General features: G+C 41.5%; 1 protein-coding gene and 1 long non-coding RNA gene across 4 annotated transcripts in view; one reads left to right on the top strand and one right to left on the bottom strand.

Annotated features, from left to right (window-relative positions):
• Positions 1–22456, top strand: part of ME1 (malic enzyme 1) — a 546137-nt gene that overhangs the window by 523040 nt on the left and 641 nt on the right. Inside the window, exons 10-13 of the mRNA XM_040350020.1 lie at positions 2711–2816; positions 2895–3037; positions 8079–8252; positions 19882–19980. Of these exons, the coding sequence (XP_040205954.1) occupies positions 2711–2816; positions 2895–3037; positions 8079–8252; positions 19882–19980 (522 nt within the window). The remainder of the gene's footprint in view (positions 1–2710; positions 2817–2894; positions 3038–8078; positions 8253–19881; positions 19981–22456) is intronic.
• Positions 8537–22077, bottom strand: LOC120937077. Of its 3 annotated transcripts, none has more exons than XR_005748673.1 (3): positions 22035–22077; positions 12327–12532; positions 8537–8914 (listed from the first exon to the last, which is right to left on the bottom strand). It is a non-coding gene; the product is annotated as an uncharacterized LOC120937077 (long non-coding RNA). The 3 variants fall into 3 exon arrangements; XR_005748674.1 differs by lacking the exon at positions 22035–22077 and adding an exon at positions 17900–17979; XR_005748672.1 differs by lacking the exon at positions 22035–22077 and adding an exon at positions 15647–15797.

Below are 22456 nucleotides of genomic sequence, written 5' to 3'. Positions count from 1 at the left end.
TAAACATGAATAATTTAGCTGTTCGGTTAAAACACACATTGAATTATAATGATTTAACCAATGTATTAACTAATACAGTTTCCATTAGACATGAATAAATAATAAAGCTTCTCAGGTCACACAATCTATTAATGAATTCCCTATTACAAGCTTTCTATCCGCTATTTGCTTTTCTTTTTTTTTATTACTATTTTATTAACACATGACATCTTCCTATAAAGATACCAGCACACATATGAATCAATGAAACGGAACACGGAGCATTTGAAAATTCGCAGAACGCCTTTCCCTGAGCTATAATACACTTCTGTAAGATTCATCAGTTCTGCTGCAAACTGCAGAATAAAGATGTGGGAGATCTTTTCACTCCAAAATGTAACTAAAGACAGGGTTTAGAATCCAAGGAAGACCCAGTGCAATAATAACTCTTAAAACAAATAAAAAATAAAAGTGTTAAAATGCTGAGGAGGATGCTTTACTTACAACAAACATCTATTTTGTGCTGTAAAGAACTAGCAAGGGGTACCAGGAAGCTGATTAGTCCTGGATGGGCCCAACCTTTTTTTTTTTTTTTAGCTGCATAGTTCAATCACCACTTGACAAAGATCAAAAATGGGCCAGTAACATGTGGCTCTCTTGCTGTGGAGATATCAGACTGTATGCTAGGTGTTCTACGTTGCTATAGTTTAATGTATAACTATAGGCAAAAAAAGTTTTTTTAGTTTTGGATAGAGCAAGGGAGGGTTATAACCCCAGTAAAAAATATGTTGCCATCTGTGTCCAATTGGGGAGACTTCCCTTCACTTCCTGTCCCATAGCCAAATAGGTAATGAGAGGAAATCTCTGCAAATGAAGGGAATTTCATGGGGATCCCCAGGTCACCAGAACTAGTGTCCCCATTAAAAGACTTCTCTCTATTACTTTTTTGGGGACAACCCAAAATCATACCCATCAACATTTTGAGATGGGAATGACGGAATGCATACTACCAAACGTATGTAGGCATAGGACATGGCCCCTGCCACCCCTCCTTAAAGGAGAATTAACCAAAAAAAGCTAATTAAATCCACAAGGGCTTTGTTTACCACTACTATTCCTTTATATTGCCTTTTAAAATGTACAAATGCAATTATTTCCTAAATGTACATACTATAACTAGGTACTAACATTTATAGGTAAAGTTGATCCGGGGAATATACACAAACACCTGTGACTCATGGGCGCAGAAATATACAGAATTCTGTCTTTGTATAGCCCTCTGCACCTGTGTAAATTAGCCTTTTAAAAGGCATGGCAAATCACCCAATTTACATGTACAAGTCTGTTTATTGCATGTCGTAGAAAGTTATGTATATGTAGGAGAGTTAAATGAGTTATATATCTGATTGCAAGCAAAATATTGCTTCCCAGAATACATTTTAATAACAGAACTATTATAAACTAGTATAGAAGTGGACCCCTTTTGGCAGGGAGCCTGGAGTAATTTCTTTCAGTGGTGTCTGTGTATCAGCTCCAGCGCAATGATGTCACCTCTGACATCCTCTGACATGGTCTAGTAGAGACGCAAAGCATAAGGCGGAGCATTCCCTGGTGAAATCATTGCACTGGAGCCTATACAAAGACACTGCTAAAAGAGACAGGAGTGCTGATAAGTGTGAGCTGGTGAGTGTACAGTAGTTGTGGCTTTGTGGATAGGTTTGATTAATGAGAAGAAGATTTACAAGCACTTCTATTGTTTTAATTCATTTAAATGTTTTTAATGTGAGTTTTTCCTAATAAAGTCAAAACCAAGAGCACTATGTTTCTTTGCTTGTTTTTTGAGGCTTAAGATCTGTGGCTGTGGCTGCACCCTAGGCGGCAGTGTGCCCTAGGCGGCTGACTAGTTGGCCTGGCGGTAGCACCGGCCCTGATTATAACTAGAGCACAAGCATTAAGAACACAGGGCCAGATTCACGTAGAATTGCGGCCGTGTAATGTAACCCGTTTACGTTACACCGCCGCAAGTTTTCAGTGGAAGTGCCCGATCCACAAAGCACTTACCTGTAAACTTCCGGCGGTGTATCGTAAACACGTCCGACGCAAGCCCGCCCAATTCAAATGGGGCAGGTACCATTTAAATTAGGCGCGCTCCCGCGCCGGACGTACTGCACGTGGTCCGTTCGCAACTTTCGCGACGTGCTTTGCGCGAACTTACGGCGGCCCAACGTGTTTGTGAATCGCGACGTGCGTAACGTACTTACGCCGGGAATTTTTTTTTTCAAAAGCGATGCGGGAACAACGGGCATACTTTAACATGGTGGAGTAATTTTACACCATGTTAATAGCACCCCTTTGCGATGGGAAACTAAGACTTGCGCCGACGTAACGACGGGAAAAAACCTTTGTGGATCGCCATAACTGCTAATTTGCATACCCGACGCTGGAATACGATGCAAACTCCACCCAGCGGCGGCCGAGGTATTGCATCCTAAGATCTGACGGTGTAAGACAATTACACCTGTCGGATCTAAGGGCTATCTATGCGTAACTGATTCTATGAATCAGCCGCATAGATACTCTGAGAGATACGACGGCGTTTCAGAGAAACGCCGTCGTATCTCTTCTGTGAATCTGGCCCACAGTCACTGTTTTCTAAAGTTTGGGTCACAGAGGAACTTGTGAAGTTCCACCATTACAGTCAGGTTTAATTTGCGCAATATCTTTCTTACAGGGCAGGTCTTCTCTCACCCATGAAAAGGAGCGCTTTGCCCATCCACACAAGGAAATGAAGAGTCTGGAAGATGTTGTTAAAGATATCAAACCAACAGCTCTAATAGGTATGTTAACTGTAGTTATAGATGCTTCCTTGGTTTTGTATTGTGGTCATGTTTATTACAGCATTGTACATTTTATAGGTGTTGCAGCAATAGGTGGAGCATTTACTGAGCAGATTTTGAAGGACATGGCTGTAGTGAACGAGCGACCGATTATATTCGCCCTCAGCAATCCAACAAGTAAAGCAGAGTGCACTGCAGAACAGTGTTATGCCCTGACTGAGGTAAGAACACCTGGCCATTGTTATAGTTCCTGAGTTCCCGCAGCTTTCCACTAAGCAGCAAATGGAATCTATAGCTCTTAGTCTAGTATTTCCTTTTATAGGTCACAAAATAAACTGAGTTTTACTGGAACTCTCCAAAAAAAAAACACACACAAAAAGCATGTGAGTTTTACAAGAGTGGTCAAATCAAATACTTCTCTTTAGGAAACACCTGCCATGTCACAGCCAAACATTCACTTAAACACATTTGTGTGATTTACCTTACAATGGTGTTGTACTCTGCTGTACAATCCTCAGAAGATAACTATGATACAAATCATATTTACTGATCACTGATATCCATATATTGGGTGGTCAATAATTGAGGTCATATCCCAACATGTGTTTGCCAACAATGGCTTCCTCAGGGTATTTTATGCCTCTTGTATAGCATGGGCTCCTGTCATAGGTGGAGTGATACTAAATGCACTCTGCCTGGGACAGCAACAGCCGGTGATACCTGAATAGAAGACTTTTATTAAAGGTACGTTTATTACTAAAATCACAGTGTACATATGGCCATATCTGTTCTACGGTGGTTACTAAGCTGCTTTCAAACTGATCTCCAGGTGTCACGCAGTACACCTGCAGGTTACCTGCACTAAACCATAGACTTTTGGTTTTACCTGTGGGTTTGGTGCACTTTCAGAAAGTGTACCACACCTGCAGGATACAATAGAATTATATAGCAAAGTGTTGCTAACCTGCAGGAAAGCCACAGGTGCACTGTGCTGCACCCGCGGTGTGGGTAGACTGCGGACCATCCGTTTAAAAGCAACCTTGGGCCCCGTTCACACAATGGGGCTTAGCTAATCAGACTCTCCATTCACCTCTATGGAGTGGCAGATGTAAACAGACTTGTGTCCGTTTACACCCGCCTACCTCCAATCCGATCTGCTAAAAAACAGAAGTGGATCTATCCCCTTTCATCTGTTTGGATCAGAGGGCCCATAGAGTAGATTAGGCCGTGTCTGTTTTGCATATGCAGAGTGGACACAGACCTGTCATCCACCCACTCTGCTCATTGTGGCCCGCGACTAGTTACTAAGACGCTTAAAGGAGTTGTAAAGGAATTTTTTTTTTCACCTTAATGCAATCTATGCATTAAGGTGAAAAAACATCCGATGATGACGCCCCCCCCCCGAGCCCCCGTTTTACTTACCTAACCCGTCGAAAGTCCCGCGCTCGGTCCCGAGACCCTCTTCGCCGCTCAGCCTGGCTACTGATTGGCTAGAGTTGATGGATTGAGAGCAGCGCAGCCATTGGCTGGCGCTGCTGTCAATCACATTCAGTGATGCGGCGCGCCGAGGGGCGGGGCCGAGTGATACAGTGAGCGGCTATGACCACTCGCTGTATCACGGGAGCGCGCCCACAAGGACTCATCACCCTGCGAGCTCTCGCATGAATGTGGTGAGTTCTTGCGTGGAGGACCAGAGACAGCCGCCGAGGGACCCCAGAAGACGTGGATCGGGGCCACTGCACAGTGGAGGTAAGTATAACATGTTTTTTATTTTAAAGAAAATATTTTTTTTCCTTTAGTAACCCTTTAAGTGGCCCTCGCCAGGGCAGGACGGGGGGGGAGTGCCTCTCGCCTGTGCCAACAGCCGGGCCACAGACTGTCATTAGCCCGGCTCTCGGCTTTCGGCAGTGCAGGGAAATTAACCCTTTTGCGGGACTGCGGGAAGAAGCTGTCTGTGTGGGAAAGTCCTGCAGAATCCGTGCGTGTTAGGTATGCGCAGGGCCGCCATCAGGAATTTTGGGGCCCCTTACACAGCTTAAGGCATGGGCCCCCTGGAGCAGAGAACCGCCTGAAATTGAAAAGCGGGGGGGGGGCTGCCGAAATTGAAAAGCGGGGGGGGCTGCCGAAATTGAGAAGCGGGGGGGCCTTTACAAAAAATAGAATAAAGAAAAAAAAAAAGGGGGGTATATAAAAAAGGGGGGTAGCCATCCGGGGCCCTGGGGACCTCTGGGCCCTTCCTTTAATAAAAAGAAAAAATAAACCTCTGGGCCCTTTAATAAAAAAAATAAACATTTATAAAAAATACATAAAAAAAGGGAGGTTGCCTCTGGGCCCCTGGGACCTCTGGGCCTTTTAATAAAAAATATAAACAAAAATAAAGAAATAAACATTTATTTAAAAAAAAAGGGGGGGGGGGTTGCCACATGGGGCCCTGTGGACCTCTGAGCCCTTTAATAAAAAGATATATATATAAAAAAATTAAAAAAAATTATAAAAAAAAAAAAAAAGTGGGTTGCCATCCGGGGGCCCTGGAGACCCCTGGGCCCTTTAATAATAATAATAATTATATATATATATATATATATGTATATATATATATATATATATATATATATATATATATATATATATATATATATATATATATATATATATATATATATATATATAAAACATATTTTTTTTATACAAAATAAATAAAAAAGGGGGGGTTGCCGTCCGGGGGCCCTGGGGGCCTTTGGGCCCCTGGGTACCTCCGGACCCCTTCTTAAAAAATTTTTTTTTTTTTTGGGGCCCCCTATTGGGCGGGGCCCATGGGCTTGAGCCCAGTCAAGCCCAATGGTAAGTTCGGCCCTGGCCCTCGCTCTTCAAAAGGTTGGACACCCCTGCTGTAACTGTTTAAAAAAGTGTTAGCTGGAGTTTGGCTTCAGTTTGTTTGTGTATCTAAATCTGCTAGTGCATCCAATGCTCCCCTTTCCCCAGACTGACAATTCTGCTGTCTAAGTGTGTCTCTGTTGCTCCTTAATCCAGAGTTGGGACACTCTAATAGAGGATGTGTGTTACTGGCCAGATTACCAGTTAAAAATAGAGGGGGAAAAGCCTAAAACAGAAAACTGATGAAGCCACCACATCTAATGATTGGTAGACTGCAATGTATTACATTTTTGGCTTTGGGTTTAATACCGCTTTAAAGAGGTCCTGTCACTAGACCATTTATTTCAACACATGCTTCCATATCATTATATGTGCATTTAAATATATTTATGCATGTTATTTACCTGTACTCACAACCAATAAATTTACAAAAAGCCCTTAGATTGCTGCAGGGGCACTGCCATCTGGGATGTGATGTCAGCAGCCCCAGCAGACTCACAGCTGTCTCAGCTGACACGCTAAAATGTTATGTAGACAGGGAAGATAGGCCAGCACAGACAGTAATCAACCCCTTTGCGTCGGTGCCTCCCGACCCTTCAAGAGGTTTCTGTTGTTGGGAGGCAGGGTTTCTGATCATGTGACCGCTGGTTGTCACATGATCAAAAAGCTCCAGATCACAAGTAGAGATCTGGAGCTTTCAGTTAGCCACCAGTAACTGTGCAGAGACACGGCTCTCTTTACATTCTGGTATGCACATATGCAGCCCCTTGTCGTTAAGGCCCACCCACTGAGATATTGCATAATTGTGTATGGCCGGCGTGAAGAGGTTAAACACACCAAGAAGAGGAAAGGGCGATGACATGTATGTGAGGGGGTGGTCCTAGGAACTTGGCTATTCTCAAAGACGTCAACCTTTCTAGCATGTTCAAAGGCACACTGCAATTAAATAAAAAATATAGCCTATGGAAAGTAACAATTATGCAAGTAAGCATTTAACATACAGGATTCCTTTGTGATTTATTTGCAATTTTTAGGTTGCTGCAAGCTCCACCACTCGCTATTCACAGAACAAAACCGTTAATTAAAATGATTTTCCTCTTAACACTAAATAAATAAAGCAGAGGTAGGGCATCCAATTTAAATCTCTATTATACAGTAGGTTTTCCTTGCTCTGGCTTTCTCCAATCAGCAACCCCCTCACTGCCAACTAGTAATTTTGTAATGAAATCTAGGAATGTAAAGCCTACTGTTTAACTGGAACTCTGCAATGGGTGACAAGGAATAGTGCACATGACAGTGCCATGATAACATTTAATCAACTCTACAGTATGTGGGATAAATGTGGGATGTAAGGTACACATAGGCTAATTTTTCCTGAATGCCTACAGAATACTGTATATGTTTGTAACTAGACCAAAGGAGACTTTACATATAATGGCACCACATTCCTAATAATATTTTTACAACAATAGCCAAAAAGCAGGATCTTAAAGGTGCAAAGCAACACAATATACCGGTATTTAAAAAGTTTGACAACATTTATGCACATCGAGTTAAAATTACATTTACTATATTTTGTCAGCATCCATGTTACTGCAATGAGTTTGGTATCTCTCCATAACAACTACACTGATGTCTCCCTCAACATATTTCATCAACAGTGGCTTCATCAGGAGGAGTGTTGCTGGTAATTATTAAACTATAAATAAAAGAATAAATTCAATATAATATATGTATAAGTAACATATATACATTTTTTTGCATTAACATTATTAATTACCAGCAACACACCCTCCTGATGAAGCTAGTGATCATTGATATCAGTGTAACTGTTATGGAGTGATTCCAAGCTCATTGCTGTAATTTGGATGCTGACAAAATTATAATTTTTTTTAACAAGACAACTGACAAAATATTTTTAACTTGATGTGAATGTTATAAACTGTTTAGATATATTGTGTTACTGCATGCCTACAGAGTTCCCACTAGCTCTTTAATACTCTCCAACATGCCTGTCCAATTTAAAAACCGAATCCAAATTTCCAGAGCCCAGCAAAATGGGTTACTATGAATTACACAAAAAGATGTTCCACTTTCAGCTGTTTTGGTTGTACAACATTTACAGTTAAAATAAAACACATAACCACCTAATGTGTAAGACTCCCCAGGTATGCTGAAAATAAAGAAATCAAAATATGTAAGTAATAAAGCAAGTTTTCTCTATTTTTGTTTATTTTCCATTGTGGTCAATAATTCATTTTGTTTACACCAATCATTTTTTGTCAGTTATTAAACGTGACTCTCTTTAATTTTGTGACAGTTATTTTCAGTCAGAAGAACAAGTAATCCAAACACTCTATCTTCTAATGGTATTTACATTAAACACAGGGCCGGGGGATTTTTGCAAGTGGAAGTCCTTTTGATCCCGTCACGCTACCAGATGGGCGAACACTGCATCCAGGGCAGGGCAACAATTCTTATGTGTTCCCGGGTGTGGCCCTTGGTATTGTTGCATGTGGCATGAGGCACATAAGTGATGATGTTTTCCTGACCACTGCTGAGGTAAGAAGAAGCAGAGGAGTAAGATGAGAGGTCACTGTACACTTCTAATAATGTTTTACATCCATAAAACGTTGGATACATATTACTCCTGCAGAGACTTCATGTGTTATTTTCCATTTTAGCAGCAAGTAATTCCATTACAGTTGTGGATATTAACTCCCCAAGCTTTGAGCATTAAGTCTGTCTGCAGCTGACTATATAAATGCTGAAATAGGTTTACTATCATATTAGCACACATCAACGGACACATTAATGTGGAATATCTACAAAAAAACTATCACAGATTTAAATGTTTCTTTTTATTTTAGTTCTATTTTAGACATTGTATAACACTGTTTAGCAGGAGTTCAGTCCATTTGAAAACAGTATGAAGCTTTTTATTTATTGTTGTCTATGAGTAATACTCAGTTTAGGGGTCGTTCAATGAAAATTATTGTTTCAGTTTTTGGTTAATGCTGAATAATTCACCTATTTTCTTCTATCTGTAAGGGACTCCTGCAGTGAGATCTCTGTGCTTCAACTGAACAATTGCCAGGGCAATTCCACGTGGGTTCCACGCTCTCTGTGTAATTTCCTTATGCTTTGGAAACAAAACATCAGTTGAAAATGGAACACCTAGAGGTGGCCAATAACACCAAGAAAGGCAGGAAGAGATCTAGGAACTGTGAAAGGGAGATTGCGTCAGTGGAGTACCCAAGATACAGTATATACAAGACTAGCAGATGAATCAGCCTACTACCCAGATAGCAAGCAATTGTGCTGCAAGTTTGAAAATTACTTGCTGAGCTATTGCTACACTTGCCAGGCTTCACACATTTGTTGCACAATTGCCGCAAGTCCGCATTGCAGACCCCGGATCAACTTTCTTTACAAATATTCTGCAAGTCTGCTGCAAGTTCTGGTTCAGTTATGTTGTACAATAGTCATCCCACCACAGGGGTCACTGTGGCTGAGTTTTCATGCTGTAGACTTGCAGAGCTCTTGGTCTAGACTCACCACTTCAACTTTGCTCTTGCTAGAGACTTGCCACGCAAATTTGCTACAAATTGGAAAAGTGTCAAATAGAACTTATGCTTCAAGTGGTCTTGTAAGTGTACAACTTGCCAGTGAAAATGTTCACCATGTTAACAGAAATACAATTCAACATTGCCACAAATTTGTGGCAATTTATCCTTGCTATCTGGGTAAACCTCACCTATATTTGAAAAACATTTTCGGCTGTACTAAATCTTTTTAATTTTACACTGAAGTTAATAGAAGGCATTCCTGATCAAGTACTTAGACCAGAAACAATGGGGCAGCACTAAAACCAACCTTTTAAAAGCTAACTGCACCTTTAGCAACATGTTACTGTACATGTTGAACCTGTATTTAACACCCCACCCCAAAAGCAGCCTCCGTTGTGATAGCCTGCAGGGGTTCTTCTCTATCCACACAGCTGAATCTTTCATTTACCAAGATCTGTGGATGACTCAACTACATGTCCCCTCTTCCTCTACAGCAGACAAACTTGTACTTATGAACCAGATACAAATGTGGTAATTGGCGCCCCTCATAGTCCTTTGACGCTCGCAGTCCATCTTCCAGCTCTCCAACTAAAAAGCCTATACAGAGGTCTGGGTAGAAAGCTGGAAGAAGAGTTTGCATGAGCCTGATATTGTATCCACAATCAAATGCTTTGCAGGCTGATGTGAAAATGTATCCTGCTAAAGTATGTGCATGAATTATTTGTAATGGTGAACTTAGCCTTTAAAGTTGAACTTTAGGTATATATTATGAATATGTTTACTAGACATGTGCACTGCCAAAAAAATAGTTTGTTTCAGTTTCAATCATTTTTTCTTTTTTCTTTTTTAGGTCATTTGTCATGATCGAAATTTGTAAATTTGAATTGACAAATTTTAGAATTTGCGGATTTTGAATTTACGAATGTTGACATATTCTAATTTACGTATTTATGAATTTTGGAATATTTGTTAAACGTGTTTTTGTCGATTTCGATATTTCCGGATTAATGGATTTGTCAAAATTCGCTACAAAAACAAATTTCGGAACGAAACGAATTGCACATGTCTAATTTTAAATTTTTTTTTTTTTACATTTTCAAATTTTTTGGTCCAGCTTTGACCAATGTAAGTATGTATATTCTATACCTGGTTGTGCCCAATAAAATCTGGAATTTGCTCTAGTAGTCACTACTTCTACAGTCATTGTCGCTAGCCAGTCCATAGCCAAGCCACTGCTTTGGATACAGGAGGCCATTCGCACGTCACAGGCGCCATTCAGTAAACACTTTAAAAGGAATCTATAAAAACTTGTGCAGAGCTACATGGGCACCAATTACCTTCTATTTTTAGCTTGTTCAGTTAAGCTTTGATAATGATTTTTTATTTTAATATTTCTTTACAGCGCCATATACACCCTGAAGAGTGTGTCTAAGCGCTGGAAGGAAGTCCGCTGGTCTATTCTGGACCAAAAAGCAATCCAAGAAAGAAAGAAAAAAAGACTTCATAGACGAACTGATAGCTTGTGTACATAAAAGAAAAGAGAAACCATGTAAAATATCAACAATAAAAACAAATGGTAGCAAGGGGGTTTGGAGTGAGGGGGACATAGGACAAGGGGAGGAGGGGCCAGGTCAGTTTAATTAGGCGTGGCCATAATCAACCTTCAGAAAGTTTTCAGAGCCTTTCTGAAGGTAATAAGAACAGTAGACTTCCATAAAGGCAACGGGAGAAGGTTCCAAAGCGAGGCGGCTCTGGCTTTGAAGGATCGGCCACCGAACGAAATCAACCTTACTGGAGGGATGGCAGCAAAGTCCTGATCGGCCGATCTCAGTGCCCTGGGGGGATGGTAGTGTATGGCCAAGTTATTAATGAACAATGGGCCATGTTGTTTAAAGGCCCTGAACATAACACACAAAGCCTTGAATTCGATCCTCCTTGTGCATGGGAGCCAATAAAGTAGTCTGAGAACGGGTGATATATGGTCCCATCGTGAGGTCCCCGTAATCAACCTAGCTGCCTGGTTCTGCACCAGCTGCAGCTTGGAGAGCCATTTAATAGGGAGTCCAAGGTATACCACATTGCAAAAGTCAAGGCGTGAGATGACTAAGGCCTCTACTAGTGTATTTCTATGTGTTTGGGAGAGCAGATGTTTTACCTGTCGCAGCATCCGAAGATAGTAAAGGGCATTTCTTGGTACAATTCCTCACCTGTGGAATCCATGAAAGTTTGTTGTCAAATATGACGCCCAGGTTTCTTACTTGGCTGGATGGAGTGGGGCACAGGCCCATTGATACAGGCCACTCTGCAAGCAGGTTTAAGCTTTGTGTTGGACCTGTAAGAAGTACCTCAGTTTTGGATACGTTCAGGGCCAAACGATTGTCCTTCATCCATGTCTGGATAGATGAGAGGCAGCAGGAAAGAAGGTGGGCTGCCGTGGGGTTGAGAGCATCACTGGCCACAATTTGTATGTCATCAGTGAGCAATGAGTGCTAGAAGCTGCTCCAGATTCACCTTAATGAATGTGAGGCATTCTCTGATTGGATGACATGGAAATTGTGGGGTTCATTCACTGAGAAAATGCAAAGTGTTCTCTGAATGTCACCTGTTTTGAATGACTGACCTCCTTTGTTCACTAAGCAGCAGGGAAGCCGCTCTGCACGGAACCCGGAAGTTAGTGGCGATCACTGTAGTAGCAGTGTCAGCAAAAGGCAAGGAGGCTCATGCCATCAAAGGACTTGCTTTGCAAGGGAAGTTGCACTTTGCATGACACTTTTCCGCAGAGCTTAGTAAAGGGGTAATTTTACAAAGGATACCAAATCATGTGTAAGGAAAATTAAAAATTAAAATTTTTGCTTGCACATGATTGGATGATGGAAGTTGGCAGAACTTCACCTCATTCACTAAGCCCTTTAGAAAATGTTCACGCAAAGTGCAACTTCCTTTGCAAAGTGAACAGTCTATTTTCTTTTACTAAATCAACCCCAATGTGCTCCAAGTTGTTTTCCCATCTTTCTAAATGCACTAATAACAAAACAAATTAATAAGAATGTCTCATGATGACTGTTACCTGTCTGGAACTGTTATCCAGCTCTGGAAATAGTTCTTGTGTGACTCCCAGAATCCGTGCTAGCTCGAGAACAGAGTACACCTCTGCTTTTACAATGATGTTCTTGGCCTGGATCTAACACCAGTCAGGCAATGGCAGCCTTCAGAGCTGGATGGATGTCTTGACAAGTAACCGTTGTCCTGCCAGGTTCTCTAACCCACGTTTTCCTAAAGAACAGATTTTGTAGAATTAAGATAGTATCTGTTATTTCTATGTCCTACATTTCTCCTGTAAATGCTTTTTAAAATTGTTTTAATCATAACTTTCTTGTTCACTTACTGTGTGTGAGATCCAAAGATAACAATATTTGGAAGGTTTGTTTTCACAAAATCTATTATTGTGCTGTACCAGGTAGAGTCCACTTTGACAACGACTTCAAAGAGCACCAAAACCTCTGCCCAAACCCTTTTTTCATACTTTTATCGTTCTTCTCCTCCCTTTCCTCAATTAAAAAAATTTCACCAATTCTTGTCCCTCTGACACACTGAGGTTAATTTACTAAAACTGGAGAGTGCAAAATCTGGTGCAGCTCTGCGTAGAAACCAATTGGCATCCATGTTTTTTTGTCAAAGCTTAACTAATTCCCACCCAGCCTATAACAGAATGAAGGCCGGGCCGGCCTCTAGTTTATCTGGGTGGACGTCATATGATGCCTTCTTGAATCGCACTGCGGCTCGATCTGTCACAGGCTGTGTCTGATCAGTGTACCGGCTCACTGCTGGTACCAAGTGACTGCTGTGACCAATCGCAAGAGGTCACATGACAGTTGTAAACAATGGATTGCTTTTTTAATGCCAGCCATTGTGTACAAATGTGTTGCTAGCTGTGATTGTTCAGTCTGATCACATGGTACAGACAGGGCCAATCACAGATAATCCAGACAAAACAAATATAATTAATCAGTTTCATTCGGTAAAATGCTTGCTTATAGCAATGAATTACACTGCTATAAGCAATCATAATGTGTAAAAAAAAACAAAAACCTTGATCACTTCCCCAGAGTAGTACCATGTTACTATGGTAACATGGTACTACAATATTGCTTTGGTCACAGTGTGTGTGTTTTTTTTTTCAATTTAACAAAAAATAAGAATGATTACATTTTATTTTTTCGTACTGTCACCAGGGGCCCTGATCACCACCACACCAGTTATATGACGATGCTGTACTGCACTGGTGACAGTATGTAAAAAAACATTTCTGCATTTTCCAAAATCTTATGTCAAAAAATTACAACTTCAAAAAACTTGCCATTCCTCTTACTAAATACATTGGACTGTCTATTTTCCAAAAAGGGGTAATTTGGGGGATATTTGTACTGTCCTGGTGCTTTTGGTCCTCAAGAAATTAGATAGTCAGTACATCAGGAATGATCAATTTTCAGATATATATACACCATAGTTTGTGGACTCTATAACTTTCACACATACTAAATAATAGACACTGATTTGGGTTATTTTCACCCAAAAAATGTAGCTGAATACACTTTGCCCTAAATTATTTGTACTTCTTTTTTTTTTTTTAACAGGTACTTCTTTAATTTATTTAGCAAAAATAAAAAAACAGTGGTGATTAAATAACACCAAAAGAAAGCTCTAGTTGTGTGAAAAAAAATATAAAAATCTCATATGGGTAGAGTATTGAATGACGGTACGACAGCCCTGAAAGCTGAAAATTGGCTAGAAGCTGATTGGCTACCATGCACCAGTGTTTGCACTCTCCAGTTTTAATAAATCAACCCCTCTGTTACCAGGACAGAAGGTGAAAGGAAATCTTTCTAATTTGAAAACATTGCACTGTAAAAATACACCCCCTCTGTCTAAAGCATAAACAAAACAAAAAAAAAAAAAAGGATTGCCTAAGCTATGCCTGATCCCATTGACACAGATTTGGGGGTTTCCAGATTTGATTTAGGGGTTTCTGTTGTGGGTTTTCATTATGCCTCTTTGAGTGGCACAAAGATATCCAGGCACTGATTGCTCATGGCTGGACTGTGATGAACCCCCTGGCACTGAATTGTCTTTCTCTCCTTATTTCCTTATTATCTAGTAAGGTGACATCTCTCTTTAAATTTACAGCGATATATGTTTAGCAATTACCATATATACTCGAGTATAAGCCGACCCGAGGACCTAATTTTACCACAAAAAACTGGGGAAACGTATTGACTCGAGTATAAGCCTAGGGTGAGAATGCAGCAGCCACTGTAAGCGGAAAAGAGGGTCAACAATGCCCATTTGCATGCCTCACTGTGCGCATTGCAACCTCCCTGTGCCCATTGCAGTCTCACTGTGCCATACCTCACTATGCCCATTGAAACCTCACTGTGCCATACCTAACTGTGCCCATTGCAGTCTCACTGTGCCATACTTCAATGTGCCCTGCATTCTTGGCATCCATTTTTTAAAAGTCGTGGCTTCCTCCTGACGTTGCGTTCCGTGATAGACATTTGACCCTGTGTTCCACCTATCACGGAGACTGTGCCAGAGTACCTGCATTCTTGACAGGCATACATTTTTTAAAAGCCGTGGCTTCCTCCTGGCGTTCTGTGATAGGCATTTGACACTGTGTTCTGCCTATCACGGAGGTCCGCTCATCCTCCCAGCAGACACTGTGTTCAGCATTCCGCCAATCACGGACATTCTTTCATCCTTGAACAAGAGGGCGTTCGCGATTGGCGGAACACTGAACACAGTGTCTGCTGGGAAACTGTCTGAGGATGAGAGGACCTCCGTGATAGGCGGACACGGTGTCAAATGCCTATCACGGAACGGAACGCCAGGAGGAAGCCGCAACTTTTAAAAAAATGGACGCCTGTCAAGAATTCAGGTACTGACTCGAGTATAAGCCAAGGGGGGTATTTTCAGCCCTAAAAAAGGGGCTGAAAAACTTGGCTTATACTCGAGTATAGACGGTATATTTTTCAGATTCAACAATGTACAACATTTGTTATATATTTGTGCACCCAACAAATTAGCTTTAGAAAATTACCATGTCTCTTTGACACCAATGGCTATATACCAGTGATGGTATCACTACTTTACCTCACCAAATCTGCCATTGGTTTGCAGGAAACATGCTAAATAGAATCAAGGTCTTTGGAATGACCTTTTTTATTGTTAGGCTTTGTAACCTATATCATTAGAGTTAATCATCCCAAAAAAAAAAAAAACTATTTACAGTGTTGATGGACTTTTTGGAACCGATTTACTAAACAAACTAAGAACAGTGCCCACATCTTATAAATCTTCTTTTTACATTAAAATAGTGCCACTGTATACCTTTTTGGCTCATCTGTATACCACGGTCAGTGATAAACTGCACAGTTTCTCCAGTGCTGAGAGTTCAGGTAGGAAGAGATTTCCACTTCAGCCTGTATGTACGCCGACATGTCTGATGTCAATATCATGTGACCTGGCTAGCTCTGAGAACAAAAAAATACACAACTGAGCATGTGCAGGTTGGATACTCTGCCTGTGTTAGCTGGCCTTCCCCAGATAGTGCAGCGAGGGGAGGATTTATTCATATAGGATAAAACAGCCTTTTTACACAACGCAGAGGATTAACCACTTACGTTCCACAGTGAGTATAACAAGCATGCTATTCTGCATATACAAACTGATTTTACTGTTGTGGGTTAAGTAACAATTTAAGGCCCCTTTCACACTAAACTGATGGATCGATCAGGTCCACCTGTCAGCTTTTCAGGAGGACCTGATTGAGCCTTCCAGTCTCCTCTAGATTTCTCCATTCACACCTGCTGACATCCGATCCTATCCGCTAAAAACAGATGGATGGGGAACCCGCATTCATTCAACTGGCAAATTTGATTGGCAGTCGGATGTAAAGAGATAAACAAACAAGCAGTCCATTTACATGTGACCGCCCATACAGGAGAGCAGGTTGTGTCTGTGTCCGCTCTGCATAAGCGGAGCAGACACGGACCAGCCATCTGCCCTGCTCAGTGGGTATCGGCAAACAGATTCTCAGCTGAGCAGGCGGACGCCAACGGAGCCCACCCAATGTGGAAGGGGCCTTAAGGAAATGTTCACCTAGCTTATATGATGAAGGTATCCATGTTTTGTCATAAATGCCCTTATTTTTTTCCCTATAACGTGATTGGGTATTCTAAGTAAACACAGGTTTGCCTTCTATCCAATTTTTTACTTTGCATACAGTGAACAGCCCCCACTGCTTTAGTGAATAAGCATCAATGTATGGTTCTGATTCAGATATGAGTTTTCTGTGCATTTTTCATTATTCTGTGGCATTTCAGCTAATGACATGCAGCACGTGCATATCTTGGCATCTTTACAGCATAGATTACATTTTTAAATGGGATTATCTATGAAGTTAGCCGGGCATCCAGGTAACAGTGCCAAAACTATTTTATAAGTTCATAAAAATCCTTGACATTTGTGTTCTTGGTAAAACTCATAAGAACAGGGAACATAGCTTGTCATCACCGTGAAATTCTCTGCAATTAGAAGGTATTACAGCTTGAAATACCTTGCATTTATCAACTGAAACCAAAGTTACTCTCTGTTTTATTTGGCTTTAGAAATTGAACACCACTAGTCTGTCTTGGTGACAATAAATGCTTTAACCACAAAAGCCAGAGAGGTGACAAAGCATGATCTTATACAACCTCATGGTTTCCTAATAACAGTCATTCATAATCAGTTATATGACACAAGAGATAAACAAGGAATTTAAAGGACAAAGCTACTTTCAGTTACATTGCTCCCACATTCATGCTTCCAATCCAAACTTCTGTAGCTATTAGCTGGGATTGTTAGTTGTTACAAATGGATTCCTTTTAGTTTCTCTAAATTCATTATACATTTGCAATATGTCAAGTGTCCACCCATTTGAGCACTGTTTACATTGGACATATTGTATTTCTACTTCCTTCCTGTTGTGTTTCCAGAATATAAAGTGATTAGGAATCTCTCCGATTAAACACAAAGGACAAACACAAAAAACAAACAAAACAGCCCCAAAAACCTGATAAGCCTTTTAGTGCCGGTTCACACAGGGGCAACCCGACTTACAGCGTGACTTTGCGAGGCGATTTGGAGGTGACTTCAGTGTGACTTTGCGCAACTTAAAAACGCGTCTTGAATTTGCCCCCAGGACAGGCGACTTTGGCTGTGGCCAATCACAGAATAATCAGCTTTGTGGGAGGAAGGGATTTGCCTGGGTAAACTATTTTCTTTTCCTATAAAGTTGCTTCAGTTAAGATGGAGATCCGACTTTGGAGGCGACTTCCATTTAAATCTATGGGTACAAGTTGCCTAGAAGTCGCCTTGAAGTAGTACAGGAACGTTTTCTGAAGTCAGAGCAACTTCAGAAGTGTACAGTAAGACAGCTCTCATTCACTTCAATGGAATTTCTTATGTCCAGTGACTTTGGACAACTTGAGGTCTGACAAGTCGGATCCCAAGTCACTGTAGTGTGAACCGGCACTTAACCTCACCACTCTAACCAAAACCAAAAAAAATGTTTTGGCTTCATATATACTGTATTTTTACCTGGCAAGAGGGACTTTCCCATCTTCTCTCTTAGTTCCTGATACTGGAATGTTCCTATTAAACTGTGCAACAGGAACTACAACACTAAGGTATTTAATAGGGTTGTCCCTATACCGATACTAGTATCGGTATCGGGACCGATTCCGAGTTTTTTCGGCGGTACTCAGACGCCGATACCCCGCCCCGATACATAAATAGAATACTTGCCGCCGCCCGCCGCCACGAAACGCCGTAATCCGCCGCCATTCGCCGCTTCCACCGCTGCCGCCGACTGTGTAATACGGGCGGGAACATTACAGCTTTGAATAGCTGTAATGATTCGCACCACGCATAGACACTCCCCCTCGCTCGGGTGAACTGTCCAATCCCGAGCGAGGGGGAGTGTCTATACGCAGCGCGGCGCCAATCATAACAGAGATTCAAAGTTGTAATGTTCCCGCCCGTATTACACAGTCGGCGGCAGCGGGGATGCAGGTAAGCGTGACATGGCTGGATGGGGGGAGACGCTGAATGGGGGGAGACGCTGGCTGGATGGGGGGACGCTGGCTGGATGGGGGGACGCTGGCTGGATGGGGGGACGCTGGCTGGATGGGGGGTGACGCTGGCTGCATGGGGGGTGACGCTGGCTGCATGGGGGGACGCTGGCTGGATGGGGGGACGCTGGCTGGATGGGGGGTGACGCTGGCTGCATGGGGGGACGCTGGCTGCATGGGGGGTGACGCTGGCTGCATGGGGGGTGACGCTGGCTGGATGGGGGGTGACGCTGGCTGGATGGGGGGTGACGCTGGCTGGATGGGGGGTGACGCTGGCTGCATGGAGGGTGACGCTGGCTGCATGGAGGGTGACGCTGGCTGCATGGAGGGTGACGCTGGCTGCATGGGGGGTGACAATGGCTGGGGGAATACATTGCTGGATGGGGGGTGACAATGGCTGCATGGGGGGATACATGGCTGCATCTGTGGGGGGACATCGCTGCATTTGGGGACACATTTTAAAAAAAGTATCGGTATTCGGTATCGGCGACTACTTGAAAAAAAGTATCGGTACTTGTACTCAGTCCTAAAAAAGTGGTATCGGGACAACCCTAGTATTTAAGGTAACTATGTAAATTATAATACACTAACTGTGCTTTGTAACTATTAACTTTTTCATATAAAATTATTATTCCAATAAAAAGTCCTAATATGAAGATATAAAATAACTTCTTGTACTCTGGTAATTATTCGCAAACATCTGTTGAGCTTTTATTCCAACTGAATCAACCGTTAAACGCTGTAAAACTTGAAATACTTTGGCAAATGTTTGGCGGTGATTATATGTAGTATAGATTATAATAGTCATGGTAGTTCTACAGTATATGCTTATAAAAATAAAATAAACGTATCTTGTTTTCATAAGTTTCACATGTTAACACTGAGAAAGACAACTACATAATGGTTTGTATTGAGGTTCATTTCCAAACTCAGGATTGTGATTTTGTACAGTTTCAATGTTTTGCATGCACCATTATTATGTATGTATTATGCCCCGTACACACGATCGGTTCGTCCGTTTTCATCAGACAAACCTATCGTGTGTGGGCCCCATCGTTTTTTTACCATTGGTGGAAAAAAATAGAACCTGCTTCAAAATGTTCTTATGGTTAAAAAGCCGATAGAAATAAACGATCGTCTGTGGGGAAATCCATCGGTCAAAAATCCACGCATGCTCAGAATCAAGTCGGCGCATGCTCGGACTTCATTTTTCTCAGCACGTCGTTGTGTTTTACGTCACCGCATTGGACACGATAGGATTTTTAACCAACGGTGTGTAGGCACACTGATGAAATATCTGATGAAAGAATCCATCGGTCCGTTTTCATCAGACGAACCGATCGTGTGTACAGGGCATTACTGTTCTGTTTATTTGACTCCACATACTGTATGTTTGAAGCAGATTACCAATGGCTCTTTTTTTAGTTTGCTTTTTTTTCTAATTCCTAGATCATAGCTGATCAAGTTTCCGATGAACATTTGGAAGAAGGACGTTTGTATCCACCTTTGCAAACAATACAGGAAGTCTCAGTCAAAATAGCTGTCAAGGTTAGCTATATTATTATTATAATGATTATACGAGGGGTCTTCCAAACTTTTTGTGCACTTCTTTATATTTAAAAGCGTTAAAAAAAAGGGCGGAATCTTCTTGACGAACCCCTGTATATGTATGTATTATAAGGATGTGTTAAATAACAGAGAGATCTTTGAAATGTTGATATATAAACCCTATGTGCACCTTCAAAGTATCTCTGGGAAAAACTATACTAAGGTTATTTTGGCGCTCTGCCTTCTTAGTGATACCTGGAAACAGACAACAGTTGTGAAATTGAGGTAGAGAGCTCTGTACCTAATGAGAAAATGGTATGTTAAAGACAAATTAATCACATTCAGATTATATACAGTGGGCCATATTCTCATACATTTCAGGCGGCGGAACGTATGTACTTTACGTTACGCCGCCGCAAGTTTAAGTGGCAAGTGCCGGATTCCCAAACCACTTACCTGTGAACTTGCGGCGGCATCGTGTAAAGTCCACCCGTGTAAGCCATCCTAATTCAAATGATCCAGGCAGGGGGCGTGGATCATTTAAATTAGGCGCGCTCCCGCGCCGATCGTAATGCGCATGCTCCGTCGGGTAAATTACCCGACTTGCATCGCGCTAAATGACGTCTCACGGACGTCATTTGTTTTGACTGTAACGTAAATGGCGTCCAGCGCCATTCACGGACGACTTACGTAAACGACGTTCAATTTTGAAATTTCGACGCGGGATCGACGGCCATACTTAACATTGAGTACGCCACCTAGGGGGCATCTTTATCTTTACGCCGCGTATCGCTTACGGAAACGACGTTAAAACACTACGGCGGGCAAGCGTACGTTCGAGAATCGGCGTGAGTAGTCATTTGCATATTCTACGCTGACCGCCACCTAGCGGTCAGCGTAAATATTGCAGTCTAAGATACAACGGCGCAGGCTGGTGTATCTTAGGCATGTTTAAGTGTATCTCATTTTGAGAATACACTTAAACATAGGAAAGGGACTTACGTAGGCGTATCTGTTGATACGCCTACGTAACTTGTTTAAGAATATGGCCCAGTATCTCACAAGTACACCCCTCACATTTTTGTAAATATTATATCTATATCACACTGGAGAAATGACACTTTGCTACAATGTAAAGTAGTGAGTACAACTTGTATAACAGTGTAAATTAATGTCTAAACCACTGGAAACAAAAGTGAGTACACCCCCCAAGTTAAAATGTCCAAATTGGTCCCAATTAGCCTTTTCCCTCCCCAGTGTCCTGTGACTCGTTAGCGTTACAAGGTCTCAGGTGTGAATGGGGAGCAGGTGTGTTAAATATGGTGTTATCGCTCTCACTCTCTCATACTGGTCACTGGAAGTTCAACATGGCACCTCATGGCAAAGAACTCTCTGAGGATCTGAAAAAAAGAATTGTTGCTCTACATAAAGATGGCCTAGGCCAGTGATGGCACCCCAGATGTTTTGGTACTACATTTCCCATGATGCTCAACTGCACTGCAACGTGCATGAGCATCATGGGAAATGGCGTGTACTAACTTTTGTTGCCAGCAGTTTAGACATTAATGGTGTGTATTGAGTTATTTTGAGGGGACAGAAAATGTACACTGTTATACAAGCTGTACACTTACTACTTTACATTGTAGCAAAGTGTCATTTCTTTAGTGTTGTAACATGAAAAGATATAATAAAATATTTACAAAAATGTGAGGGTGTACTCACTATTGTGAAATACTATATCAAATTTAAAATAATGCATCACTGGGATTGTGAATTGCCACACAAGCAATTGGGTGCCATATCAAGCACCCATTGTGCAACATACTTTCTGCACAAAATCCAGTATATATGTACCACCATCAAAACTAAAGGGGGTGTAGGTGATTTGTACTCATTTACCATTATAATTGTAATTTTCCATTTTATAGAATAAAAGGTATTTTTTCAATGGGATATGTATGTACAGAGCATATAGTGATTAAAGGGGTTGTAAAGGTTTGTTTTTTATTTTCTAAATAGGTTCCTTTAAGCTAGTGCATTGTTGGTTCACTTACCTTTTCCTTCGATTTCTCTTCTAAATGTTTTTTTTTCTTTGTCTGAATTTCTCACTTCCTGTTTCTCTTCAGTAAGCTTGCCCCCATCATCCGAGCCAATCTGGCTGGGGGTTAGTCAGAGTGCTCGCCCCCTCCCTTGGGACTACATCCCTGCGGGGAGACGCTGTGTTCAATGCACTAGCTTAAAGGAACCTGTTTAGAAAATAAAAAACAAACCTTTAAAACCCCTTTAAAACATGTGGGTTGCATGTCAAATGGTTCATATTTTGAATATTGTAAAAAGCCACAACTCCTGCATATAGAAGAAGGATTATGAGAAGAACCCCGGCATAAGTACATGACTCCTTCAGAATGAAAAATTTCTAAAAAGTGTCTGAGGGTACCCAATAAATACTGGGATTTTTTTTCACCGTCTCCTTGTT

The sequence above is a fragment of the Rana temporaria genome, chromosome 4 (genome assembly GCF_905171775.1).
Source record: "Rana temporaria chromosome 4, aRanTem1.1, whole genome shotgun sequence".
Lineage (NCBI taxonomy): Eukaryota > Metazoa > Chordata > Amphibia > Anura > Ranidae > Rana > Rana temporaria.
This window is presented reverse-complemented; position numbering and strand designations above follow the sequence as displayed.